General features: G+C 53.5%; 1 protein-coding gene across 1 annotated transcript; it reads left to right on the top strand.

Moving 5' to 3' along the window:
- The first annotated feature begins 125 nt into the window (after nt 1–125).
- LOC134357141 (phosphatidylinositol 4,5-bisphosphate 3-kinase catalytic subunit gamma isoform-like) lies at nt 126–27862 on the top strand. Its single transcript, XM_063068439.1, has 11 exons — nt 126–269; nt 6139–7919; nt 9795–9860; nt 11336–11561; nt 14755–14849; nt 15096–15242; nt 15725–15815; nt 16889–17019; nt 18763–18874; nt 22853–23010; nt 26786–27862. The coding sequence occupies exons 2-11, from the start codon at nt 6150–6152 to the stop codon at nt 27047–27049; spliced, it is 3060 nt and encodes a 1019-aa protein (XP_062924509.1). The 5' UTR covers nt 126–269; nt 6139–6149; the 3' UTR covers nt 27050–27862.
- The last annotated feature ends 79 nt before the right edge of the window (nt 27863–27941 follow it).

Below are 27941 nucleotides of genomic sequence, written 5' to 3'. Positions count from 1 at the left end.
GCGGGGGTGGGAGGGAACGTTGGAATTTACTGCTGTACTGTGTTGAGAAACTGGTGGTACAGGTAACCAGTTAACCAGGAATGAGGAAGTGCAGGGCAATTCACAGACTGTTGCCGGAGCAGAGACACACTTCAGCAACCTCAGTCCCTGCCAGAACCTCGGGCAGACCCCAGGGACGCGTGCGAGCTCCAGTCCCGGCCTTTCGATAGTGAGAGAGCGTGGCCAGCAAGGACAGAACTCACCTCCACGACCAGAGTGCCCCTGTTCAGGTAACGTGAAGCATCTCGACCCGAGAGAGAGATTGTTACAAACCGCACACCATAGTTACAACAGAAATACTCGATCTTAGAACAAAATACTGGTAAATTGGTTTATTTTCGTCAAGGTACGGTATGTCGTCCACACAGACTATTTCATTCCATCAATACACTGAGGTAGAACAACAACAGAACACAGAATAAAGTGTTACAGTTACGGAGAGTGCAGTGCAGAAAGGCAATACAGTGCTAGGCCATAAAGGAAACACGAGGAAATCTGCAGATGCTGGAATTTCAAGCAACACACATAAAAGTTGCTGGTGAACGCAGCAGGCCAAGCAGCATCTCTAGGAAGAGGTACAGTCGACGTTTCAGGCCGAGACCCTTCGTCAGGACTAACTGAAAGAAGAGTTAGTAAGAGATTTGAAAGTGGGAGGGGGAGGGGGAGATCCGAAATGATAGGAGAAGACAGGAGGGGGAGGGATGGAGCCAAGAGCTGGACAGGTGATTGGCAAAGGGGATATGAGAGGATCAGGGGACAGGAGGCCCAGGGAGAAGGAAAAGGGGAAGGGAGGGAAACCCAGAGGATGGGCAAGGGGTATAGTCAGAGGGACAGAGGGAGAAAAAGGAGAGTGAGAGAAATAATGTGTGTATATAAATAAATAACGGATGGGGTACGAGGGGAGGTGGGGCATTAGCGGAAGTTAGTGAAGTCAAAGTTCATGCCATCAGGTTGGAGGCTACCCAGACGGAATATAAGGTGTTGTTCCTCCAACCTGAGTGTGGCTTCATCTTTACAGTAGAGGAGGCCGTGGATAGACATATCAGAATGGGAATGGGATGTGGAATTAAAATGTGTGGCCACTGGGAGATCCTGCTTTCTCTGGCGGACAGAGCGTCGGTGTTCAGCAAAGCGGTCTCCCAGTCTGCGTCGGGTCTCACCAATATATAAAAGGCCACATCGGGAGCACCGGACGCAGTATATCACCCCAGCCGACTCACAGGTGAGGTGTCGCCTCACCTGGAAGGACTGTCTGGGACCCTGAATGGTGGTAAGGGAGGAAGTGTAAGGGCATGTGTAGCACTTGTTCCGCTTACAAGGATAAGTGCCGGGAAGGAGATCAGTGGGGAGGGATGGGGGGGACGAAGGGACAAGGGAGTCGCGTAGGGAGTGCGGAAAGCGGGGGGGGGGGGGAGGGAAAGATGTGCTTAGTGGTGGGATCCCGTTGGAGGTGGCGGAAGTTACGGAGAATAATATGTTGGACTCAGAGGCTGGTGGGGTGGTAGGTGAGGACCAGGGAACCCTATTCCTAGTGGGGTGGCGGGAGGCTGGAGTGAGAGGAGGTGTGCATGAAATGGGGGAGATGCGTTTGAGAGCAGAGTTGATGGTGGAGGAAGGGAAGCCCCTTTCTTTAAAAAAGGGAGGACATCTCCCTCGTCCTGGAATGAAAAGCCTCATCCTGAGACCAGATGCGGCGGAGACGGAGGAATTGCGAGAAGGGGATGGCATTTTTGCAAGAGACAGGGTGAAAAGAGGAATAGTCCAGATAGCTGTGAGAGTCAGTAGGCTTATAGTAGACATTAGTAGATAAGCTGTCTCCAGAGATAGAGACAGAAAGATCTAGAACGGGGAGGGAGGTGTCGGAAATGGACCAGGTAAACTTGAGGGCAGGGTGAAAGTTGGAGGCAAAGTGAATAAAGTCAATGAGCTCTGCATGCGTGCAGGAAGCAGCGCCAATGCAGTCGTCGCTGTAGCGAAGGAAAAGTGGGGGACAGATACTAGAATAGGTTTGGAACATAGATTGTTCCACAAACCCAACAAAAAGGCAGGCATAGCTAGGACCCATACGAGTGCCCATAGCTACACCTTTAGTTTGGAGGAAGTGGGAGGAGCCAAAGGAGAAATTATTAAGAGTAAGGACTAATTCCGCTAGACGGAGCAGAGTGGTGGTAGAGGGGAACTGATTAGGTCTGGAATCCAAAAAGAAGCGGAGAGCTTTGAGACCATCCTGATGGGGGATGGAAGTATATAGGGACTGGACATCTATGGTGGAAATAAAGCGGTGGGGGCCAGGGAACTTAAAATCATCGAAAAGTTTAAGAGCGTGAGAAGTGTCACGAACATAGGTGGGAAGGGATTGAACAAGGGGTGATAAAACAGTGTCGAGGTATGCAGAAACGAGTTCGGTGGGGCAGGAGCAAGCTGAGACAATAGGTCGGCCAGGACAGGCAGGTTTGTGGATCTTGGGTAGGAGGTAGAAATGGGAAGTGCGGGGTGTGGGAACTATAAGGTTGGTAGCAGTGGATGGGAGATCCCCTGAGCGGATAAAGTCGTTGATAGTGTGGGAGACAATGGCCTGGTGCTCCTTGGTGGGGTCACGATCGAGGGGTAAATAAGAGGAGGTATCCGCGAGTTGTCGCTGTGCCTCGGCAAGGTAGAGGTCAGTACGCCAGACTACAACAGCACCCCCCTTATCGGCGGGTTTAATAGTGAGGTTAGGATTAGTGCGGAGGGAGTGGAGAGCAGAGCGTTTGGAAGGAGTGAGGTTGGAATGGGAACAAGGTGCGGTGAAGTCGAGACGGTTGATGTCCCGTCGGCAGTTGGCAATAAAGAGATCCAGAGCAGGCAGAAGACCAGAGCGGGGTGTCCATGAAGAGGAGGAGGGTTGAAGACGGGAGAAGGGGTCATCGGTGGGGGTGGAAGAGTCCTTGCCGAAGAAGTAGGCTCGGAGACGGAGACGGCGGAAGAAAAGTTCCGCATCATGGCGAATGCGGAACTCGCAGAGGTGTGGGCGAAGGGGGACAAAGGTGAGGCCCTTACTGAGGACAGAGCGCTCTGCCTCCATCAGTTGAAGGTCGGAGGGGATGGGAAAGACCCGGCACGGATGAGAGCTGGGATCAGAGGGGGGAGGGGGGAGGCTGCGGGTGTCAGTGGGGACGGGAGGGTTGGGGTGAGAAGATGGAACCTCTGAGGGCCCAGCAGCTGACGGTGGGATCTGAGGGAGACGGGGCCATAAGGAGTTAGGCTGTGAGGTCAAGTGTCCATTTATTGTAACAGGCAATGTTCAACATTCTTCTAACAACGGTGTAGAAGCTGTCCCTGAGCCCGGTGCTATGTACTTTAAGGCTTTTGTATCTTCTGCCTGATGGGAGAACAGAGAAAGTCACGGGTGAGAGGGGTCTCTGATTATGCTGGCTGCCTTACTGAGGCAGCAGGAAATGTAGAGAGGGTCCATGCGGGGGGGGGGGGGGTTCTGTGACGGGTTGAGCTGTGTCCATAACTCTCTGCAGTTTCTTGCAATTGCCTTGCCAACTTTCAATCTGTGTCTGACCCCGGGAGTGTGTGATGGAACAGTGTGGAGGGAGATTCACTCTGTGTCTGTCCCTGGGAGTGTGTGATGGGACAGTGTGGAGGGAGATTCACTCTGTGTCTGACCCCGGGAGTGTGTGATGGGACAGTGTGGAGGGAGCTTCACACTGTGTCTGACCCCAGGAGTTTGTGATGGGACAGTGTGGGGGGAGCTTCACTCTGTTTCTGACCCCGGGAGTGTGTGATAGGACGGTGTGGAGGGAGCTTCACTCTGTGTCTGACCCCGGGAGTGTGTGATGGGACAGTGTGGAGGGAGATTCACTCTGTGTCTGACCCCGGGAGTGTGTGATAGGACGGTGTGGAGGGAGCTTCACTCTGTGTCTGACCCCGGGAGTGTGTGATAGGACAGTGTGGAGGGAGCTTCACTCTGTGTCTGACCCCGGGAGTGTGTGATAGGACAGTGTGGAGGGAGATTCACTCTGTGTCTGACCCCAGGAGTGTGTGATGGGACAGTGTGCAGGGAGTTTCACTCTCTTTCTGACCCCGGGAGTGTGTGATAGGACAGTGTGGAGGGAGCTTCACTCTGTGTCTGATCCCGGGCGTGTGTGATGGGACAGTGTGCAGGGAGTTTCACTCTCTTTCTGACCCTGGGAGTGTGTGATGGGACAGTGTGGAGGGAGTTTCACTCTGTGTCTGACCCCAGGAGTGTGTGATGGGACGGTGTGGAGGGAGCTTCACTCTGTGTCTGACCCCGGGAGTGTGTGATGGGACGGTGTGGAGGGAGTTTCACTCTGTGTCTGACCCCGGGAGTGTGAATAGGACTGATTCTACACTGAGGCTTTATGACTCATTGGTCAGAGCGCTGGAAAGGATGTGCTGGCTTTGGAGAGGGTTTAGAGGAGATTCACGAGAACGATCCTGGTAAAGTCTGGGTTAACATCTAAGGAGCGTTTGATGACTCAGGGCCTGTATTCGCTGGAATTCAGAGGAATGAGAGGTGTCCTCATTGAAATCTATTGAATATTTAAAGACCTGGATAGAATGGACATGGTGAGGGTGTTTCCTATTGTGAGTGAATCTAGGACACAGAGCACAGTCTCAGAACAGAGGAACGGCCTTTTAGAATGGAGATGTGGAGGAATTTCTTTAGCCAGAAGGTGGTGAATCTGTGGAATCCATTGCCACAGGTGGCACATTTAAAGCGGAAGTGACTGGTTCTTGATTAGTCAGGATGTCAAAGGTTATGGGGAGAAGGCAGAAGAATGGGGGGAAACAGTCGGCAGGGAGAGAGGGAAAATAAATCAGCCATGATGGAATAGCAGAGCAGACTCGATGGGCCAAATGGCCTAATTCTGCTCCTATGACTTAAAGATTGTTCAATCTCATTTCGTGTACACAAGTGTAAAGGAGAATGAAATAATTATCACTCTGGATCCGATGCAGCACCAAACACACTAAGGTAAAGAACATAACAATAATAATAAAACACAATCAATATACATTTTCACCTCCTCTCCCCCACTCTCTATTATCCCCTCCCCACTAATCTCCCTCCCAGTACTTATCCCTGCAAGCGGCCAAAGTACTACACCTGCCCATACACTCCTCCCTCACCTGCATTCAGGGCCCCAAACAGTCCTTCCAGGTGAGGCAACACTTCACCTGTGAATCTGCTGGGGTTGTCTGTCGTGTCCAGCGCTCCCGGTGCGGCCTCCTCTACACTAATGAGACCTGGTTGTAAACTAGGGGACCGCTTCATTGAGCACCTCCGCCAAAAGTGGAATTTCCCGGTTGCCAAACATTTTAATTCCCATTCCCATTCCAACATGTCGGTCCATGTCCTCCTCTTGTGCCAAGATGAGGCCACTCTCGGGATGGAGAAGCGACACCTTATACTCTGTTTGGGTAGCCTCCAACCTGATGGTGTGAATATCGATTCCTTAAAAAAATTCCCTGCCCTCCCCTCTTCTGCTCCTCACTCTGACCCCTTACCTCTTCTCCCCTTTCTCCCATGGCCCACTCTCCTCTCCTGTCAGATTCCTTCCTCTCCATCCTTTCCAATCCACCTGGCTTCACCTGTCATCTCTAGCTATCAACCCCCTCTCCCGCCCTTTTAATCTGGCATCTTCTTCCTTCCTTCTCAGTCCCGAAGAAGGGTCTCGGCCTGAAACATCGACTGTTTATTCATTTCCATAGATGCTGCCTGGCCTGCTGAGTTTTTTCACCATTTTGCGTGTGATGCTCTGGATTTCCAGCAAATACAGACGTTCTCGTCTTTATAAGTACATAAAGTAGCTTATACACAGTGTCTGTAAAAAGTGTTCACCCCTTGGAAGTTTTCATGTTTTATTGTTTTACAAAATTTAATCATAGTGGATTTATTTTTTTTTTATTTTTGACTCTGATCAATAGAGAAAAAGAGACTTTCGTGTCAAAGAGTCCGGTGGTCCCGGCGTGGGTGCTAGGACGCTTCCGCCCTTCAGTCCATGAGCAGGGTGGGTGGGATCCTTCGTGGTGTGTGGACAGTGTGGAGGGAGCTCTCCCCATTTACTCCCTTCTCCTCCCCTACAGGCGTGCGGGACATGAAGTCGGACGAGGAAGGCGAGCTGAGCCCTGCCGGCCCCTTCCCCAGCTGCAGGACCCTGATCTTCGTCTGCGTGCTGCCCACCCAGTGCCCGGCCAACGGGCAGCCCGAGGTGATCGAGCTGGAATTGCCGGCTCTCGGCACCGTGCGTTCCCTCCGCCTGTTGGTCTGGGCGAAAGCGGCGAGCGAGAGCGCCAGACCCGGCTCCTACCAGCCCTACGGCCCCGATTCCTTCCAGCTGCTGTACAGGAAGGGTCCCGCCTGGTATGAGATATTGGACGACGAGCAGATCCTGCTGTCGCTCGGCGCGGTCAGGTACTGGCAGGGCCAGGGACACCAGAGGGGCCAAATCTACCTGAGGCCTCACTCCGGGGACACTGAGGCGGGCCGGCTCCTCTGGGACACCATGGCCAGCCTGATAGGTCGCGATGTCAGAGCTCTGGTGAACGGGCAGCGGCAGGGCGAGCTAAACACAGCCCGCAGGAGGTTCGCCGCAGTCCGGCGGGCGCAGCTCGGCCGCCGCCACCCCGCCGAGCCCCCCCTGGACTCCAGCCCCCTTCCTGTGGCCCTGCAGGCGGCAGCCAGCCAGGAGATCGGGGTGACCATCTACCGGGGCGGCGGCAGCCGGAGGCTGAAGGTGAGCGGCTGCCTCACGCCCGAGCTGGTCATCCGCGCCTACAGCCGGCAGACCGGAGAGGAGCTCGGCGAGGAGCTGGCGCTCAAGGTGTGTGGCCGGGAAGAGTACCTGATCGGCAGTTGGCCCCTGGTGGACTTCCGCTGCGTCCGGCGCTGCCTGAAGACACGGGAGGAGCTGCGCCTGGCGCTGGTGAGCGCCCCAGCCCCGGAGCCGGACGAGGAGCAAGAGGTCGCCCGGGACTGGCCACTGGTTGAGGAGGAGTCGGGGCCGAGCCTGAGCCTGTGCGAGGCCGAGGAGGAGGAGGAGGGGGCGGCCGCTCTCCCCCTCTGTGACTGCCGCCATCCTTTCCGAGTCAAACTACTGGGGTTGGACGCTCCCGGGGCCCCCGGCAAGAGACCGGTGCGGGTGTACGTGGTGGGAGCCGTTATGCACGGCAGCCTCACCCTCTGCAGCGCCCGCTCCGCCGCCCTGCCACTGGCCGAAGAGGTGCTCTGGAACGCCTGGCTCCGCTTCGACATCCAGGTGCGGGACCTGCCGCGGGGCTCCCGGCTCGGCCTGCGGGTTTACGCGCTGGAGAGCTCCCCGCCGTCCGACGCCGCCGATGGGAACGGAGAGACCGGGCTCCTGCTGTACCACGCCAGCTTCCTGCTTATCGACCACCACCGGCGCCTGCAGCAGGGCGAGAGGGTGCTGCACCTGTGGTCCGGCTCTGGACACGGCGCGGGGCTTCTCTCTTCCGCCACCAACCCCGATCTGCAGGGGTCCGCCGCCCTCTGTCTCCTTCTCGACACCTACGACCGCTCGGTGGTGCTGCCCGGCGAGGAGGAGGGGGAAATGGAGGAAGCGGCGGCCCGGCAGAGGGACGCCTTCCGCCGCTTCACCCAGGAATGCGGCCGCTACAGCCGCTCGCTGCCCGCCTTCCTGTCCACGGTGCGCTGGGCCGAGCAGCGGGCGGTGCGGGATTTGCACCGGTTGATCGGGCACTGGGACCCCGCAGAGCTGGAGCTGCCGGTCGCGCTGGAGCTGCTGGGCGAGCGCGTCGCAGATGAGAGGGTGCGTGCGCTGGCGGTGCGGCGCCTGGAGCTGCTGGACGGCGGCCCGGTACTCAGGTTCCTGCTGCAGCTGGTGCAGGTGAGGGGGAGGCCCGGACACAACCCCCGTTACACCCCCATCACCCACAGCAACACACCCAACACACCTACACACACTGCGACAGGGCACACGGCTCAACCCACCAGAACGGCCCCCACCCCCGACACCGAACGCACACCACACCCGCACCCCACGCACACAGACCCCGCCACGCACCCCATGGCACACTGTACACGCCCCGTGACACACACACACACACACACACACACACACACGTCTCGACACGCCAACGCATACTCCTGACACACCTCAAAACAACTCCGACACTCACCTCAACCCACCAACAAACACCCCAGGGAACACGCCGAGGCGCACACCGGACACCTCAGTACACACCACGTCACACCAACACACGCACCGTGACACTCCTCTGCCCACCAACCTCAGCTCCGACACTTTGAACACACGCCGTGACAAACCAACAAACACACACGACAGACACACAGCTCAACCGAACCACCACAGCCTCGACACACTGAACACGCCCCGCGAGACACTGCACACGCAGCTTGACACACAGCTGCACTCCCCCTGTAACTTCTGATACCGACTAATCAAACTCCACTTCAAATATACCCAGTCACCTGGACTCTGTGGTAATGAATTCCACAGATTCACTACTTTCTGGCTAAAGAAATTCCTCCTCACCTCCGCTGTACAGGGACCCCCTTCTATTCCGAGGCTGTGCCCTTGGATCCGAGACTCCCGACCATGGGAAACATCGTCTTCACATCCACTCTATCAAGGCCTTTCAATATTCGATCGTTTTCAATGAGATCCTCCTCCCCCACCCTTCTGAAATCCAGTCAGCGCAGACCCTCCGCGGTCGAACGCTCCTCACGTGTTAACCCTTTCGTTCCTGACACCATTCTCCTGATCCCCCTCCGAACCGTCTCCAAAGCCGTCACATCCTTTCTTAGAAAAGGAACCCTAAACAGCTGGCAATAACCCCGAGTGCGGTCTGACCGATGTCTTTTAAAGCCTCAGCATTACATCCTTGTCCTGCATTATACTGTAGTGCTCGAAATGACACAGCTTGTACACACCCCACACAGCGGACACACACCCTGTGCGCACAGCACATACACGTACCCCAAACACAGCGCGCACAGCCCGCACACACCCCGGGCTCAAATCTACACACATTCGGCACACACACACTCCCCACAGCATGCAGTCTATCGACACACACCACCCCCTGCGTGCACAGCCCGCACACACCACACACACAGCGTACACACACCCTGTGCGCACAGCACACACACGTACCCCATACACAGCGCGCACAGCTCGCACACACTACACACACAGCACACACACACTCCCCACACACAGCCCGCACACACCCCGGGCTCAAGCCTACACACATTCCGCACACACACGCTCCCCACAGCATGCAGTCTATCCACACACACCACCCCCTGCGCGCACAGCCCTCACGCACACAGTGTACGCACAGCGCGCAAACACCCCTCACCAAACACATCTGCTACGCGCCTGAACTCGCGGGATATGCATCCACACACACCTCCCACCCCCACCATCCATCACAGTCTGCCCCACATCTTCAGGAACTGAGGAATGACACTCCGAATGGATATCAGGCAGAGACGGGGCACCGATAATCCCAATCCCGCATCCCAGACTACGGATCTCCCCAACCCAGCTCCGAGTCCCAATCCTAGACCAGGCTCCTAATGGTCGGAATTCCCATCAGCTCATCCGGGGACTAAATTCCACTGACCACTGACCTGTGTGGGAAAGAATGGGGTTGGGGTGTTGGTGGGCCAGCTCTGGGCTTGGAGGGGACCCGAGGGCCGAGCGGCCTCTGAGTAATGTCTCTCTGTGCTCCAGGCCCTGAAATTCGAGCCGTACCACGACAGCAGTCTAGCCAGGTTCCTTATCGGCTGGGCTCTGAAGGTGAGTGTTGACGAGGGAAGACTTAACCTCCGGAGTAAAAGTGTCGGTTCTTCCATCGCAGTTTCTGCAGCGTGCCCGCAACCAGCACCCAAAGGCCCTCATTACTTCAGCACCCAAGCCCACCCATCCAATCTGATGCAGACTCCGCTCTCAGAATAGGACATGACCAGAGCGCAGCAAGATCCCATATGACATAATGTGTTATTACTTGAAGTCCACCCCTTTCTTTTACAAAACTATAAAAGTTTATTTACTCAACAAATACACAAAGTACAAACATTCAGTAGTTACAAGGCAGTGAATAAATTCAAATTACGGTCGTCTATAACACTGTCAATTCCCTGCTCCTGGAATCCCCCAATATACCCATTGCAACCGCAAGGTCCCTCTCCAACGACAGCCGGGCACGAACGTACCCTCGGAAGAGGGGCACGCATTCGGCCCTAGCAGAACCCTCGACTCTCTGCCGCCTAGACCCATGCCCAAACTCCTTACAGGCGTGGCACCTCGGGTGACCCGTAGCCCACGGACGGTATAGTATCGCCCCTCAAAATAACCCTGAAGTTGCCCCTGGGCCCCACCCCGCTCCAGCTGCATCAGGAGACGGCCCTGCAATGAAATAGGTGCTCATAACCCCGGGGAGGTGCCCTGTGCTGTAACGGGGTTATTTCCAATCGCACCTCGCTGATGGAGCGCAGACTGGGGAATGGGGCCCTGTCAGGGAGATGGGGGTGGATGTCTGAGAGGATTACCGACCGCACAGGGCCCAGCACCGGGTCCACCTGCATAAAAACCCTCCCCACCCTCAACCCCTGACTCAGGGCCTGAAACACACCCCGCGGTGACTTCAAATACAGGAGAGTTTTCCTGTTCAATACCGCTACCGCAACGATGCCCGCACGGCCTCCGACAGTCTCCGCCACGGCCTCTATGGCGGCATTCCTACCGACTGAAGTAGGCACAGTACGCCGTACGGTGTTCTTTAAAGTCGGGAATTTGAACGGCTGGTCATCTTGGTGAGCTGTAACTCCCGACCCCGCGGACCCCACCGCACATCCTCGGCGGGGACACCTTGGAGCTGAAACCTGCCATGATGCCGTTCAAATTCAAAAGTTCACCACCACCGCTGGGGTATTACACAGTCGACACCCAGCGGAACACCAGTGAACAGTCAAAAGGGAACCGTTCAGAGACGGGACGGGGGGAGAAAAGGAGTGGACGGGCAGGGAAGTGTTAAACCCCTCAGCACCGTCTGTGCAGCGGCGAACAATGAAAGCTTTTCCCCGGCCGCGCCGGTCCGCTGTTCCTCTGGCCGCTCCAAAATCCCGAACCCTCGCACCCAGTCACCGTGGGATCGGCACTCCGAACGGGATGGGTTTCCGCTGTTACAAACGGAGGGTGTTGGGGGGGGGGGGAGGTAACATTGTGGGATCGCCCTGTGTAACGAACCCCCACCCCGTTTTCCCTCCCCTCAGAGCAAGAGAATCGGCCACTTCTTCTTCTGGTACTGCCGCGGCGAGGTGGCGGCCTCGCCGCACTTCTCGGACCGCTACGCGGTGATCCTCGAAGCGTATCTGCTGGGCTGCAGCGTCCCGATGCTCCGGGACTTCGAGCACCAGGTCCAGCTGGTGACGGCCCTCAGCCACGTGGCCGGCCAGATCAAGGCGGCCATCGCCCAGAGGAGTGACATTCCGCAAACCGGTCAGTCCGAGGTGAGGGCGGCCCAGTGCCGGGGCCGCGGGGAAGGGGGCGATGTTTGGCAGGCGAGCCGATCAGGAAGTTCGGGCCACCTTGGGGTGCTGAGAAGGCGGGGACGTTTGGGGAGAAAGGGCGGAGGTTGGAGGAATCGTTGTAGTAGGTGTACCCTAAGATCAATCTCGCCCTTCCCTTCATGGTCTCCACTTTTCTTTCATTCGCCTGTCTATCTAAGAGTTTCTGAAATGCCCCTCTACCTCCCTCTATCTCCCTCTACCACCACCCCTGGCAGCACCTTCCACACACCCACCACTCATGTAAAAATTTAAAAAAAACATTTACTTTCTTCCAATCACCTTAAAATGCCTTCCTCATATTTGCCGTTTCCACCCCGGGGGAAAAGTCTCTGGTTGTCCACTCCATCTCTGCATCTTAGAAACATAGAAACATAGAAAAGAGGTGCAGGAGTAGGCCATTCGGCCCTTCGAGCCTGCGCCGCCGTTCAGTATGATCATGGCTGATCATCCAACTCAGAACCCTGTACCTGCCTTCTCTTCACACCCCCTGATCCCTTTAGCCACAAGGGCCATATCTAACTCCCTCTTAAATATAGCCAATGAAATGGCCTCAACTGTTTCCTGTGGCAGAGAATTCCACAGATTCACCACTCTCTGTGTGAAGAAGTTTTTCCTAATCTCGGTCCTAAAAGGCTTCCCCTTTATCCTCAAACTGTGACCCCTCGTTCTGGACTTCCCCAACATCGGGAACAATCTTCCTGCATCTAGCCTGTCCAATGCCTTTAGGATTTTACACGTTTCAAAAAGATCCCCCCTCAATCTTCTAAATTCCAGAGAGTATAAGCCTAGTCGATCCAGTCTTTCATCATATGAAATTCCTGCCATCCCAGGAATCAATCTGGTGAACCTTCTTTGTACTCCCTCTATGGCAAGGATGTCTTTCCTCAGATTAGGGAACCAAAAACTGCACACCCCTTGCAAACCTCTGTCTTGTCACATCTCATCCTTCTTCACCCCAAAGAGAAAATCCCCAGCTCACTCAGCCTATCCTCACAAGACATGCTCTCATCCTGGTAAACCTGCTCTGCACCCTCTCTAAACCTCCCTCATCCTTCCTCTAATGAGGGGACCAGAACTGAGCACAATATTCCAGTTGTGGTCTAACCAGGGTTTTATAGAGTTGCCATATTACCTCCCAGCTCTTGAACTCAATCCCCTGACTAATGAAGACCAACACATCACACATCTTCTTAACCGCAGTGGGTGTAGGGAAGGAGATAACTTAGGGGGAGGGGTTCCTGCTTCAGGGCCAGAGGACCAACGAATATCCCACCCAGGACTGAGACTCCCTCAGATCCATACCTCCCCTGTGGGGGCCAAGGTTCATCTCCTCCACCAGCTGTGGGGTCAGCCTGCCCCAGGGTGATAGGGGAGGGTCTGTGTTAAGTTGGTTTGTTACAGTAAACAAACTTGTCTTGTATATTGTTCATACAGATCAGATGATTACACGGTGCCTTGAGGTAGTTCATTTGTTCATTATGAGCCATGTCGTATGACGTGGGCGATCCTGGTCCTTCCATGGCCATGAATGTTCTTGGGAAGTTTTTCTACACAAGTGGTTTGCCATTGCCACCTTCTGGGCAGTGTCTTTGCAAGACAAATGACCCCAGCCATTTTCAATCTCTTCAGAGATTATCTGCCTGGTGTCAGTGGTTGAATAACCAAGACTTGTGATCTGCACCAGCTGCTCATAGGACCATCCACCACCTGCTCCCATGGCTTCACGTGACCCTGATCGCGGTGGGGGGGGGGATAGTGGGGGGCTAAGCCGGTGCTACACCTTGCCCAAGGGTGATCTGCAGGCTAGTGGAGGGGAAGGAGCACCTTACACCTCCTTTGGCAGAGGCAGTCAACCTGTTGAGATAGTACAAGGTAGAACAATAACAGGCGCAGAACTGAATAAACAAAAGCTGAAGAAGGGTGTCGGTCTGAAATGTCAACCATTTATTCATTTCCGTGGATTCTGCCTGACCTGCTGAGTTCCTTCAGTGTTTTGTGTCTGTTCCCCTGGATTTCCAGCATCGGCAGAACCTCCCATGTTACAGAATGCAGAATATAGCGTTACTGTTACAGAGAAAATGTACTGCAGATAGACAATAAGGTGCAAGGGTCACAACGAGGTCAATCCAACGTCATAACCAGGTGGGTCAGGTCCAACTTGTCTGCTCCCCTCACTACTTACACAGTCAACCCGAGTCCAAGAAGCGCCCCTACCTGATTGGTCAGTGAATTTGAGCTCTGGTAGCGCCCCTCCCTGATTGGTCAGTGAATTTGAGCTCAGGTAGCGCCCCTCCCTGATTGGTTAGTGAATTTGAGCTCAGGTAGAGCTCTTCCCTGATTGGTCAGTGAATTTGAGCTCGTGGTCATATTGGGATGAGTGCAAGCGGTGCGGGGGTGGGGGGATAATGGAGAGGGTGAGGGGAGGTAAGAAGAGCGAAGGGTTTCAGGCAGAAGTTCCCAACCTTTTTTGTGTCATGGGCCAATACAGTTAGGTAAGGCATCCATGGAAACCGTTGATTTCAGCTGAGGGCAGGTGAAGAGAGAAGAAAGGAAGGGAGCAGCAAGGGTTGAGGGCAGACGAGGGGACGTCGAAGAGGGGGGGATTTGAGATGAGAGGGTGTGAGGGGAGGGGTTGAGATGAGAGAGGAGGGAGGAGTTGAGATGGGGGGGAGGGGTTGGGATGAGAGGGTGTGAGGGGAGGGGAGGGGTTAGGATGAGAGGGTGTGAGGGGAGGGGTTGGGATGAGAGGGTGTGAGAGGAGGGATTGAGATGAGAGGGTGTGAGGGGAGGGGAGGGGAGGGGTTAGGATGAGAGGGTGTGAGGGGAGGGGTTGGGATGAGAGGGTGTGAGAGGAGGGATTGAGATGAGAGGGTGTGAGGGGAGGGGAGGGGTTGAGATGAGAGGGTGTGAGGGGAGGGGTTGAGATGAGAGGGTGTGAGGGGAGGGGAGGGGTTGAGATGAGGGGGGGAGGGGAGGGGTTGAGATGAGGGGGGGAGGGGAGGGGTTGAGATGAGAGGGTGTGAGGGGAGGGGTTGAGATGAGGGGGGGAGGGGAAGGGTTGAGATGAGAGGATGCGAGGGGAGGGCTACATTGGGGGCACTGACATCTCTCTGTCTCGGTAGCTGCCCCTCTGCTACAGGAGCTGCTGAGAACGGCCGAGCTACCCCAGGACTTTGTGACGCCCTACGACCCACACATCAGAGCCGGTCACATCCTGGTGAGGAGCTCGGGCTGGGTTGACCCTGGCAGGGTGGGAGGGGGCGTGCAGGACCAGGGCGGTGAGTTTGAGGGTCAGTGAATGAGCTGCCTGTCCCCCTGCCCCTCTCCAGGTTGATGGCCGAAGGGTTTTGTGAGGGATGGGCTGTGGCTTGTGGGGTGTTGGGTGGGCTGGGGTGAGCTTGTGGGTGGTGACGGTGGACTGAGGGGATCATTGAGCAAGTCACTGCCCCCTGCCCCGCTCCAGGTCGACCGCTGTAGGGTTTTGGCGTCCAAGCAGAAGCCGCTGTGGTTGGAGTTCAGCCGAGCCGATCCCGAGGACCCAGCACAGCCACCCGTCGTCATCATCTTCAAACACGGTGACGACCTGCGGCAGGACATGCTTATCCTCCAGGTAACGGCCCCACAGACACCAACCGGACCATTGTGCTTTCGTCCGCCCTGCTCCCCAGGGAGGGTCGGAGCTGATATTGGGAGGGGCAGCTGACTATGAGGGAAACAAATGGGGGGGAATGAGGAGGAGGGAGTAGTGAGGGAGGGTGAGGAGGGGGTGAGAGGGGTGAGAGACGGGAGCTTGCGGAGGAGAGTTTGAGGTGGGAAGGTTGAGATGGGAGGGTGGGGGGTTCGGGGTGTGGTGGGGAAGGCAACATCCATGGGTGTCAGCACAAAATGTGGGTGGGGGAACAATTCGGTGCTGGACTCCAGGGCAACCCCAGCTCTCAGGGTTGGACCTGGACCAAGGTCAAAGTCAGACCAGTGGTCAACTCAGGGTGAATACTGTTCCACTCTCCCCTTCCCCCACCCTCCCCTCCCCCTTCCCTCACCCTTCCTCTCCCCTCCCCCTTCCCTCCCCCTCCCCCTTCCTCTCCCCCACAGACGCTGGTGATAATGGATTCCATCTGGCAGGAGAACGCACTGGATTTGAATCTCATTCCCTACGGCTGCATCGCCACAGGACACAACATGGGTAAATGCCCCCTCTCCCTCTTTGCCCCTTTCCTCCCTCCTCTTTCTGTCACACTCTCTCGCCTTCTTGTTCTCTGACTTTCTCACACTCGTTCCCTCTCTCATTCTCGTTCCCGCTCTCATTTTCCCTTCCCTCTCTCGTATCTTTCTTGCTCTCTCTTTCATTCTCATTCTCTTTGATTTTCTCTCTCCCTCTGTTATTTTCACTTCCTCTACCTCTCTCCCCTCTACCCCCACCTCCCCCTCCCCCTCCCCTCCACCTTCCCCCTTCCCTCTCTCTCCCCACTCTTCCCCCTTTCTCTTCTTCTCCCCTCCCCTTTCTCTTCATTCCCCTCTCCCCCTCTCCCCCTCTTCCCCCTCCCCCTCTCTCCCCCTCTCTCCCCCTCTCTCTCCCTGTCTACCCCCTCTCCCCTCCCCCTTTCTCTTCTCCCCTCTCCTCCCCTTCCGCCCACCTCCCACCCTCCCCCTTCTTCTCCCCTCTTCCCCCTCACCCTTCACCATCTTCCCCTCCCACTCTATCCCTCCTCCCCCCCCCCACTCTCTCCCTCTCTCCCCCACCCCTGGTATCCACAGAACCTTTCCTTTTGCCTTTGACTGTCAGACACTGTCCCTCACGGGGTCGGAACGTACTCAGCAGCTGGCTGTCCCATCACACCAGTGTCACTCAGATTGCTTTGCTGCTGTTGCGCCCGCCCCATCCCGGCGGGGTTTGCTTGTTGGTTCAGCTCATCATCCGGCTGCGTTGGTGCCGATGTGTTGCTGCTTAATCCCAACAGTGTTGCTGGTGATATGTTAGTGCTAGTACATGGTTTTGTGGTTTCAGCCTCATTATAGCCCATGCATTGATGCATGCTTCCAACTGCATTACTGCTCATGCATGCAATGCATTAGTGCTGATGAAGTCTGTGCTTCTATTTGCTTTATTGCTAATGTGTTGTTCTGTTGCACCACATGCATTGGTGCTAATGCATTGTCGAGTGGTTCTAGCTGCTTTTGGTGCAGGCGCATTGCTGCACAGTTCCTGCTGCACTGGGGTGGGGGAGAAGCCGGGGGATCACATGTGGCTCCACACAGGAATGATCGAGGCAGTGGGAGACGCAGCCACCATTGCAGCCGTGCAGCGGATGAAGGGTGGCAACAGCGGTGCATTCAAGAATGATGCACTGCACGACTGGCTGAGGGACAAGCTGCCGGTGGAGGAAGATGTAAGTCCCTCATCACCTCACCCCTCCAAACCCCTCGTATCATCACCCCCTCTTGTTCCATCATACCCTCTCCTCACCTTCACCATAACTCCCACGCCCCTCCCACAGTGTGACCCTCCCTCAGTTCCACCCCTCCCACAGTGTGACCCTCCCCCGGTACCACCCCTCCCACAGTGTGACACTCCCTCAGTTCCACCCCCCCCACAGTGTGACCCTCCCTCAGTTCCACCCCTCCCACAGTGTGACCCTCCCTCAGTACCACCCCTCCCACAGTGTGACCCTCCCTCGGTACCACCCCTGCCACAGTGTGACCCTCCCACAGTGTGACACTCCCTCAGTTCCACCCCTCCCACAGTGTGACCCTCCCTCAGTACCACCCCTCCCACAGTGTGACCCTCCCTCGGTACCACCCCTGCCGCAGTGTGACGCTCCCTCAGTACCACCCCTCCCACAGTGTGACCCTCCCTCAGTACCACCCCTCCCACAGTGTGACCCTCCCTCAGTACCGCCCCTCCCACAGTGTGACCCTCCCTCAGTTCCACCCCTCCCACAGTGTGACCCTCCCTCGGTACCACCCCTGCCGCAGTGTGACCCTCCCTCAGTTCCACCCCTCCCACAGTGTGACCCTCCCTCAGTACCACCCCTCCCTCAGTGTGACCCTCCCTCAGTACCACCCCTGCCGCAGTGTGACCCTCCCTCAGTACCACCCCTCACACAGTGTGACCCTCCCTCAGTACCACTCCACCCTCAGTGTGACCCTCCCTCAGTACCACTCCTCCCTCAGTGTGACCCTCCCTCAGTACCACCCCTTCCACAGTGTGACCCTCCCTCAGTACCCCCCTCCCACAGTGTGACCCTCCCTCAGTTCCACCCCTCCCACAGTGTGACCCTCCCTCAGTTCCACCCCTCCCACAGTGTGACCCTCCCTCAGTAGCATCCCTCCCACAGTGTGACCCTCCCTCAGTTCCACCCCTCCCACAGTGTGACCCTCCCTCGGTACCACCCCTCCCACAGTGTGACACTCCCTCGGTTCCACCCCTCCCACAGTGTGACCCTCCCTCAGTACCACCCCTCCCACAGTGTGACCCTCCCTCAGTTCCACCCCTCCCACAGTGTGATCCTCCCTCAGTACCACCCCTCCCACAGTGTGACCTTCCCTCAGTACCACCCCTCCCACAGTGTGACCCTCCCTCAGTACCACCTCTCCCACAGTGTGACCCTCCCTCAGTACCACCCCTCCCACAGTGTGACCCTCCCTCAGTACCGCCCCTCCCACAGTGTGACGCTCCCTCAGTACCACCCCTCCCACAGTGTGACCCTCCCTCAGTACCTCCCCTCCCACAGTGTGACCCTCCCTCAGTACCGCCCCTCCCACAGTGTGACCCTCCCTTAGTTCCACCCCTCCCACAGTGTGACCCTCCCTCGGTACCACCCCTGCCGCAGTGTGACCCTCCCTCAGTACCACCCCTCCCACAGTGTGACCCTCCCTCAGTACCACTCCTCCCTCAGTGTGACCCTCCCTCAGTACCACTCCTCCCTCAGTGTGACCCTCCCTCAGTACCACCCCTGCCGCAGTGTGACCCTCCCTCAGTACCACCCCTGCCGCAGTGTGACCCTCCCTCAGTACCACCCCTGCTGCAGTGTGACCCTCCCTCAGTACTGCCCCTCTCACAGATCCCAGGGTAATTTGCAGGGTTTGCTGGGGGTTTCGTGCTGTCCATTCTGACTCCCTCTGCTCCTCAGTACCACCGCGCCATGGAGACCTTCGTCACCTCCTGCGCCGGCTACTGTGTCGCTACCTACGTCCTGGGCATCGGTGACCGACACAACGACAACGTCATGATCACGGGGAAAGGTACAACCTCCGCCCTATGACCTCTGACACTGGCAACAGACCCTCCAGCCTGGGTCTTTGAGAATGGAATTGAAATTGGTTTATGATTGTCACGTGTACCGGGCTACAGTGAGAGGCTTGTCTTGCGCCCTGTTCATACAGATCCGACCTTTACACAGAGCACTGAGGGTCTACGTGGTAAAACAGTAGCAGAATGCAGAGTAAAGTGTTACAGACACAGAGAAAGTGCAGTGCAGGCAGACAACAAGGTGTAAAGTCATAATGAGATCACGGGTCTGTCTAATTGTACCACTCAGCAGACTTCAGATGTCTGCATTCAGATGTCTAATTGTACCACTCAGCAGACTTCAGATGTCTGCATTGGTTGATTGTGGGCTGGGTTTGTGGGTGGTTGTGAGGATGCCACAGAAACGGGGTGCTGACTGCGGTGTTACTGCCACTCGGGGCGATGGAGTTTAGAGTTCAGTTCTGGCGTCCTCCCCCTGGAGTGCGTGGATTTTCCCCGGGTACTCCAGCTTCTGTCCACAGTCCAAGGATGTAAGGGGAGGGGGGGGTTCATTGGTCATTGTAAATTGTGCTGTGATTAGGTTGGGTGTTGCTGGGGTGGTGAGGCTCAAAGGGCTGGCGGGCCAACTCCGCACTCCGCTTCAAGAAATAAATCAGTCGGTCAGTTAGTTAGTAGAGTGGTCGATTGATCAGTTGGTTAGTTGGTAGAGTGGCTGGTTGATAGTTGATTAGTTGGAGGAGTGGTTGGTTACTCAGTTGGTTAGTTGGTGGAGTGGTCTGTTGCTCAGTTGGTTAGTTGGTAGAGGGGTTGGTTGATCAGTTTATTAGTTGGAGTGGTTGGTTACTCAGTTGGTTAGTTGGTGGAGTGGTCAGTTGATCAGTTGGTTAGTTGGTGGAGTGGTCAATTGATCAGTTGGTTGGTTTTTGGGTGGTGTGTTAGTTTTTGGGCTGGTGTGTACATTGGTTGGTTAGTGGATTAGGGGGTTAGTTAATCTACTGGTGATGCGCCTATCCCCACACCTCCCCGACCCAGTCCCATCTCCCAGGCATTCCACGGTGAGCCATCACCCCAGGCTACCTAGGCATCCATTAGTCTTGCAAGACCATGGATCTGCGCCTGGAAAGTTTTCATTCACCAGGGCGCAGGCCTGGGCAAGGTTGTACAGAAGACCGGCAGTTGCCCATGCAGCAAGTGTCCACTCTCCACGACACCAATGTTGTCCAAGGGAAGGGCATTGGGACCCATACAGCTTGGCACCGGTGTCGTCGCAGAGCAATGTGTGATTAAGTGCCTTGCTCAGGGACACAAAACGTATCCTCGGCTGGGGCTCAAACTCACAACCTTCAGATCGCTAGTCGAATGCCTTAATCACTTGGCCACGTGCGGGCTACCTATGCCTTCTTAAAAATTAAAGTTGTAAAAGATGTAAAGATCAGCTTGCTTAGTCACATATACAGTGAAACGTAGAAAAAAACAATGAACTGCATTGTTTCCATTAACGACCAACACAGTCCACGCTTCCAGTACCAGCATAGCAAGCCCGCAACTCAGTAAGACTCACCCATATGTCTTTGGACTGTGGGAGGAAACCAGAGCACCCAGAGGAAACCCACACGGTCACGGGGGAAACATTCAAACTTCTTACCGGAATTGAACACGGGTCGCTGGTGCAGTAATAGCTTTATGCCAACTGCTGTGCCACAGTGAAGCCCTGCGCCCTCCCCCCCCCCACCCCGGGTGGGCTAGTTGTCGGCAATAATCATCCTTCAGCCAAGATCATTCACAGAGGCAGCAGATTTGGTTGTAATCACAAAGCAGCTTGTGGGATGTGCTGTGCACACTGCAGGAATGGCCGTTACTTGACCTGTGTTTGTTTTTGCTGCACAGGACAATAGGGTGGTAAAGAAGGAATAATGCATGCTTGCCACTGTTACCGAAGCATTGAAATGAAGAGTCAGAAGTTGTGTTTCATAATTTCCTATTTGGACCATGTCTAGAGCTTTGTAAAACTCTAGATGGACCACGTCTAGAGCTTTATAAAACTCTAGATGGACCAAACCTCGTCCAGAGCTTTATAAAACTCTAGATGGACCAGACCTCATCTAGAGCTTTATAAAACTCTAGTTGGACCACGTCTAGAGCTTTATAAAACTCTAGTTGGACCAGACCTCATCTAGAGCTTTATAAAACTCTAGATGGACCATGTATAGAGCTTTATAAAACTCTAGATGGACCAGACCACATCTAGAGCTTTATAAGACTCTAGATGGACCATGTCTAGAGCTTTATAAAATTCTAGATGGACCACGTCTAGAGCTTTATAAAACACTAGATGGACCACGTCTAGAGCTTTATAAAACTCTAGATGGACCAGACCTCGTCTAGAGCTTTATAAAACTCTAGATGGACCAGACCTCATCTAGAGCTTTATAAAACTCTAGTTGGACCACGTCTAGAGCTTTATAAAACTCTAGATGGACCATGTATAGAGCTTTATAAAACTCTAGATGGACCAGACCACATCTAGAGCTTTATAAAACTCTAGATGGACCACGTCTAGAGCTTTATGAAACTCTAGATGGACCAGACCTTGTCTAGAGCTTTATAAAACTCTAGATGGACCAGACCTCATCTAGAGCTTTATAAAACTCTAGTTGGACCACGTCTAGAGCTTTATAAAACTCTAGATGGACCATGTATAGAGCTTTATAAAACTCTAGATGGACCAGACCACATCTAGAGCTTTATAAAACTCTAGATGGACCATGTCTAGAGCTTTATAAAACTCTAGATGGACCAGACCACATCTAGAGCTTTATAAAACTCTAGATGGACCACATCTAGAGCTTTATGAAACTCTAGATGGACCAGACCTTGTCTAGAGCTTTATAAAACTCTAGATGGACCAGACCTCATCTAGAGCTTTATAAAACTCTAGTTGGACCACGTCTAGAGCTTTATAAAACTCTAGATGGACCATGTATAGAGCTTTATAAAACTCTAGATGGACCAGACCACATCTAGAGCTTTATAAAACTCTAGATGGACCATGTCTAGAGCTTTATAAAACACTAGATGGACCACGTCTAGAGCTTTATGAAACTCGAGATGGACAATGTCTAGAGTAGTGCTTTCAGTTCTGGTTCGCCCTGTTACAGGAAGAACAACAAGGCTTTGGAGAGGGTGCAGAAGAGGTTCACCAGACGAGAGGTAGGGTTGCTTTCTCTGGAGTGTCGGAGGCTGAGGGCAGACCTGATGGAAGTCTGTAAGATTACGAGTCGCAGAGGTAGGATAGAGAGCCGGTATCTTTTCCCAGGGTCTAAACGTCACAGCAGAGGGCAAGCATTTCAGGTGAGATGTGTGGAGCAAATTATTTTATTCAGAGAGTGCTTGGGGCCTGGAATGCCCTGCTGGAAGAGGTGAATACAATAGAGGCTGTCTGTGAAAGAGGAATCTCAGGGTTGTATACTACATAAATACTTTGATAATAAATGTACTTTGAATGTTGGGATTTATGAAGCTCCTACACAGGCAGTTACACAGAGAAGGGACCACGTACAGACACAAGAGATTTTTAAAAATCAAAGCTCAAAGTAAATTTACTATCAAAGTACATATATGTCACCATATACAACCCTGAGATTCATTTTCTTGCAGGACTTCTCAGGAAAATAAAGAAATACAATAGAATCAAAGAAAGACTACACACAAAGTCTGACAAACAACCAACATGCAAAAGAAGACAATTTGTGCAAATATAAAAAAATAGGTAAATAAACAACATTGAGGATAATAAAAATCGGCCATGATTAGGTTAATTTGTTACGAGGTGTGCTGAAAGACCCATTCCTGATCTGTGTTCCCCATTCTACATTCTAAGTCACCGGGTGCATTGGGAAGCCCTGAAAGCGATTTGGGAGGAGATTCAAAAGTGAACATTTATTTTTCTTCCATTGTTCCTCCTTCCACAGGGAACTTATTCCACGTTGACTTTGGTCACATCCTGGGCAACAGGAAGCGGATTCTGGGGGTAAACCGGGAGCGGGTACCCTTCGTCCTGACGCCAGACTTCCTCTACGTGATGGGACGGGTGAACAGGAGACCAAGCCTGTACTTCCAGAGGTTCAAGGTGACCGAGCCATGGTAGCAGGCGCCAGGAGGCTGGGAAGGAGTTTCTCACCCCCCCCCCGCCCACTCACGACTCCCTTGGTATCCGGGGATGATTCTGAACAGCTGTAGGTGGACAAAGCAAGAAGCCTGTTGAAGTTTGTTCTACCAGACTCCTCAGTGCCATACCTACCCTGGTTGGTCCCAGCGAAGTGCAGCACTTCGATCTTGTCCGCATTAAATTTCATCTGCCGTTTTTCAGCCCGTTGTTCCAGCTGATGCAGATCCTTCAACAAGATATTCCTTGCTGTCCACTGCACCCCCAACCTTGTGTCATCTTCACGTTTGCTAATCCAGATAACCACATTATCATCCAGATCACTGATATAGATGACAAACAACGGGCCCAGCACTGATCCCTGCCACACACTACTGGTCAAAGATCTCCAGTCAGAGAGGCAACCATCTCTATCAATCTCCCATGAAGTCAATGTTGAATCCCATCTACTAGCTCATCCTGGTTGTCACGCATCTAAACTTTCTTGAGCAGCCTTCAAGTGGGACCTGGTTGAGTTTGTGTTATCAGGGTCCCGTACCTCCTCCTCGGTGGTAGCAATGAGAACGTGGAGAGCACATCCTGGATAGTGAGGATGCCGCCTTCTCGAGGCACGGCCTTTTGAAGCTGTCCCCGAGGCTGGGGAAACTGAGTTTTCTACCCTTTGCTGTCTCTTTCAATCCTCGGTTTATGAGCCTTCATTCCAGATGGTGATGCAGCCAGTCCCAACTGTGAACAACTCTCAACTCCACGTCTGTAGAAATTTCCAACACTGTTCAATGACGTACTGAACCTCCTCAAACTGTTGGCCGGCAACAAGGAGTCGGGCCAAATGGCCTGTTTCCCTGTCCGATGACTCTGTCCCACCCTCGACACTGAACGGTAGCCCACGATACTCAGCAGAATAGCAGTCCAGCACAGACTAGATGGGCCAAAGGGCCTGTTCCTGTTGCTGTCCTACTCTGTGACTCTAAAAGACCAGGGCTGATGTTCTGCGTTTAAGAGGCACTTGGGCAGACACTAAAAATAGGCAAAGCAGAGAAAAATATAAGACATAGGAACAGAAATAGGCCATTCAGCCCATCAAGTCTGCTCCCCTATTCCATCATGTTGGATTTATTATCCGTCTCTCCGGCTTCTCCCTTTAACCTTTGACACCCTGACTAACCAAGAACCTATCAACCTCCGCTTTAAATATACTCAATGATTTGGACTGTATAGGCATCTGTGGCAACGAATTCCACATATTCACTACCCTCTGACTGAAGAAATTCCACATCATCTCTGTTCTAACTGGATACCCCTCTATTCTGAGGCTGTGCCCTCTAGTCCTGGGCTCTCTCACTATACAAAACATCCTCTCCACATCCACTCTATCTAGGCCTTTAGGTTTCATAGAGATCCCTCTTATTCTTCAAAACTTCAGCAAAAACAGGCCCTGAGCCATCAAGTGCTCCTCTTACGTTAACCTTTTCTTTCCCAGAATCATTCTCACGAGCCTCCTCTGGTCCTCCTCCAACATCAGCACAGCTTTTCTCAGATAAAGGGCCCAAAGCTGTTATAATTTTTCAAAACTCGTTAGATTCTGGACTAGTTCCTGAGGATTGGAGGGTGGCTAATGTAACCCCACTTTTTAAAAAAGGAGGGAGAGAGAAACCGGGGAATTATAGACCGGTTAGCCTAACGTCGGTGGTGGGGAAACTGCTGGAGTCAGTTATCAAAGATGTGATAACAGCACATTTGGAAAGCGGTGAAATCATCGGACAAAGTCAGCATGGATTTGTGAAAGGAAAATCATGTCTGACGAATCTCATAGAATTTTTTGAGGATGTAACTAGTAGAGTGGATAGGGGAGAACCAGTGGATGTGGTATATTTGGATTTTCAAAAGGCTTTTGACAAGGTCCCACACAGGAGATTAGTGTGCAAACTTAAAGCACACGGTATTGGGGGTAAGGTATTGGTGTGGGTGGAGAATTGGTTAGCAGACAGGAAGCAAAGAGTGGGAATAAATGGGACCTTTTCAGAATGGCAGGCGGTGACTAGTGGGGTACCGCAAGGCTCAGTGCTGGGACCCCAGTTGTTTACAATATATATTAATGACTTGGATGAGGGAATTAAATGCAGCATCTCCAAGTTTGCGGATGACACGAAGCTGGGCGGCAGTGTTAGCAGTGAGGAGGATGCTAAGAGGATGCAGGGTGACTTGGATAGGTTAGGTGAGTGGGCAAATTCATGGCAGATGCAATTTAATGTGGATAAATGTGAAGTTATCCACTTTGGTGGCAAAAATAGGAAAACAGATTATTATCTGAATGGTAACATACATCAAAGTTGCTGGTGAACGCAGCAGGCCAGGCAGCATCTATAGGAAGAAGCGCAGTCGACGTTTCAGGCCGAGACCCTTCGTCAGGACTAACTGAAGGAAGAGTGAGTAAGGGATTTGAAAGGGGGAGGGGGAGATGCAAAATGATAGGAGAAGACAGGAGGGGGAGGGATGGAGCCGAGAGCTGGACAGGTGATAGGCAGAAGGGGATACGAGAGGATCATGGGACAGGAGGTCCAGGAAGAAAGACGGGGGCCGATTAGGAAAAGGGGAGGTGCAACAAGACCTGGGTGTCATTATACACCAGTCATTGAAAGTGGGCATGCAGGTACAGCAGGCGGTGAAAAAGGCGAATGGTATGCTGGCATTTATAGCGAGAGGATTCGAGTACAGGAGCAGGGAGGTACTACTGCAGTTGTACAAGGCCTTGGTGAGACCACACCTGGAGTATTGTGTGCAGTTTTGGTCCCCTAATCTGAGGAAAGACATCTTTGCCATAGAGGGAGTACAAAGAAGGTTCACCAGATTGATTCCTGGGATGGCTGGACTTTCATATGAAGAAAGACTGGATGAACTGGGCTTGTACTCGTTGGAATTTAGAAGATTGAGAGGGGATCTGATTGAAACATATAAGATCCTAAAGGGATTGGACAGGTTAGATGCAGGAAGATTGTTCCCGATGTTGGGGAAGTCCAGAACGAGGGGCCACAGTTTGAGGATAGAGGGGAAGCCTTTTAGGACCGAGATTAGGAAAAACTTCTTCACACAGAGAGTGGTGAATCTGTGGAATTCTCTGCCACAGGAAACTGTTGAGGCCAGTTCATTGGCTATATTTAAGAGGGAGTTAGATATGGCCCTTGTGGCTACGGGGGTCAGAGGGTATGGAGGGAAGGCTGGGGCGGGGTTCTGAGTTGGATGATCAACCATGATCATAATAAATGGCGGTGCAGGCTCGAAGGGCCGAATGGCCTACTCCTGCACCTATTTTCTATGTTTCTATGTAAAACTGCTCTCAATACTCCAGGTGAGGCCCTACCAATGCCTTATAAAGCCTCAGCATTATACCCCTGCTTTTATATTTCAGACCCTTCAAAATGAATGCTAACATTGCATTTGCCTTCCTCACCACTGACTCAGCCTGCAAGTTAACCTTTAGGGAATCCTGCACAAGGTCTCCCAAGTCCCTTAGCAGCTCTGATTTTTGAATTTTCTTCTCATTTAGAAAACGGTCTTATGCGAGGTTTTAGTGTGGGCAAACAGGATTAGTGTAGATAGGCAAAATGGTTAGCATGGACGTGATGGGCTGAACAGCCTGATTCTGTGTAGTGCTCGATGACTGTACCCTGAGCCAGTTTAACAGTCGTGGTTTACCTGTGGTGGGCAGCGGCACTGTAACCTCTGACCTTTTTATTTCTAGGAAACCTGTCTCCAGGCCTACCTGAGTCTGCGGGCCCACTCCCAGCTCCTGATCAACCTCTTCTCTCTGATGCTGCTGACGGGGATTCCAGAGCTGAGCTGCACACGGGACATCGCCTACCTGCGGGAAGCGCTGGCGGTGGGGAGCGGGGAGCAGGAGGCACGGCAACACTTTCTCAACCAGATCAGTGTCTGTGAGAACCTGGGCTGGACGGTGCAGGCCAACTGGTGGATCCACATGTTCATGGGGATCAAACAGGCGTGAGGAACGGGCGACACATCACGGGACAGGTCACAGGTCACGGCACAGGCCACACATCAGCGTCTCCTTCCCTGGGAGGCTGCAACAGGCAAGGCCATGGCACGAGGCCCTGGTCTGCACAGAAACCAAGGCTACACACCTCCCCAGCTGTCAGTCTCACTGATGAGCCAGACTTGCAGGATCCTATATTACCAATGACCAGCAGGGTCCTGCAATCACATTGTTACATCAGCAGATCAGGCCCCGCGGTGGTGGAGTGCTTAGCACGACAGTATTACAGCGCGGGGTGCGGAGTTCGGAGTTCAAATCAGGCATCCTCTGTACGTCCTCCCCATGGAATGCGTCGAGTGTTCTCCGGGTGCTCCAGTTCCTTCCAAAGACACAGGTTAATTGGTTATTGTAAATTGTCCCAAGATTAGGGTCGGGTTAATCGGATTTGTCAGGAGTTACCTGGGCGGCATGGCTCAAAGGGCTGGAAAGCCTGACCCTGCACTGTAACCCAATCGATACGTAACCCCTGGGGCAGGTTTCGCTGCTAACGTAACGGTCTTTCTGCAGCAGCAGTGTTTGGGTTAGGGTCAGAGATAATGGGGGCTTTGGAATGTGAGCCGTCCATTGAGGGAAGTGTGTTTTCTTGTGTGGCTGACACCAAGGTGATCTGGGTCTTTTGTTCGGAGAGAGAAGATGCCAGAAAGGAGGGGACTTAGAGTGGGGCTGGAAGTCGATGAAGCCCGGGGAAATCGATGGAGAATCAATGGACAGGAAACCATGATGTGTGCACGTTAGACTGTTTCATTAAAATGGGCCTTTTTCTGTTTGTTTTACTTCACTAACCCTTTAGTCAAATTAAGAATTATAAAGCTAACTTGTTTAATTGCATATGGTGTTCTGTCGG

This window comes from Mobula hypostoma, chromosome 15, assembly GCF_963921235.1.
Source record: "Mobula hypostoma chromosome 15, sMobHyp1.1, whole genome shotgun sequence".
Taxonomy (NCBI): domain Eukaryota; kingdom Metazoa; phylum Chordata; class Chondrichthyes; order Myliobatiformes; family Myliobatidae; genus Mobula; species Mobula hypostoma.
Note: the sequence above shows the minus strand (reverse complement) of the source record. Positions and strands in the feature narration are given on the sequence as shown.

What these genes read in the sequence shown, in the direction of transcription:
- LOC134357141 (XM_063068439.1), top strand. Translation starts at nt 6,150, where the DNA reads ATGAAGTCGGACGAGGAAGGCGAGCTGAGCCCTGCCGGCCCCTTCCCC. An exon ending in CGCCACAGGACACAACATGG is followed by an intron (nt 15,816 to 16,888) that starts GTAAATGCCCCC and finishes GGCTCCACACAG; the next exon opens with GAATGATCGAGGCAGTGGGA. An exon ending in TGTACTTCCAGAGGTTCAAG is followed by an intron (nt 23,011 to 26,785) that starts GTGACCGAGCCA and finishes TTTTATTTCTAG; the next exon opens with GAAACCTGTCTCCAGGCCTA.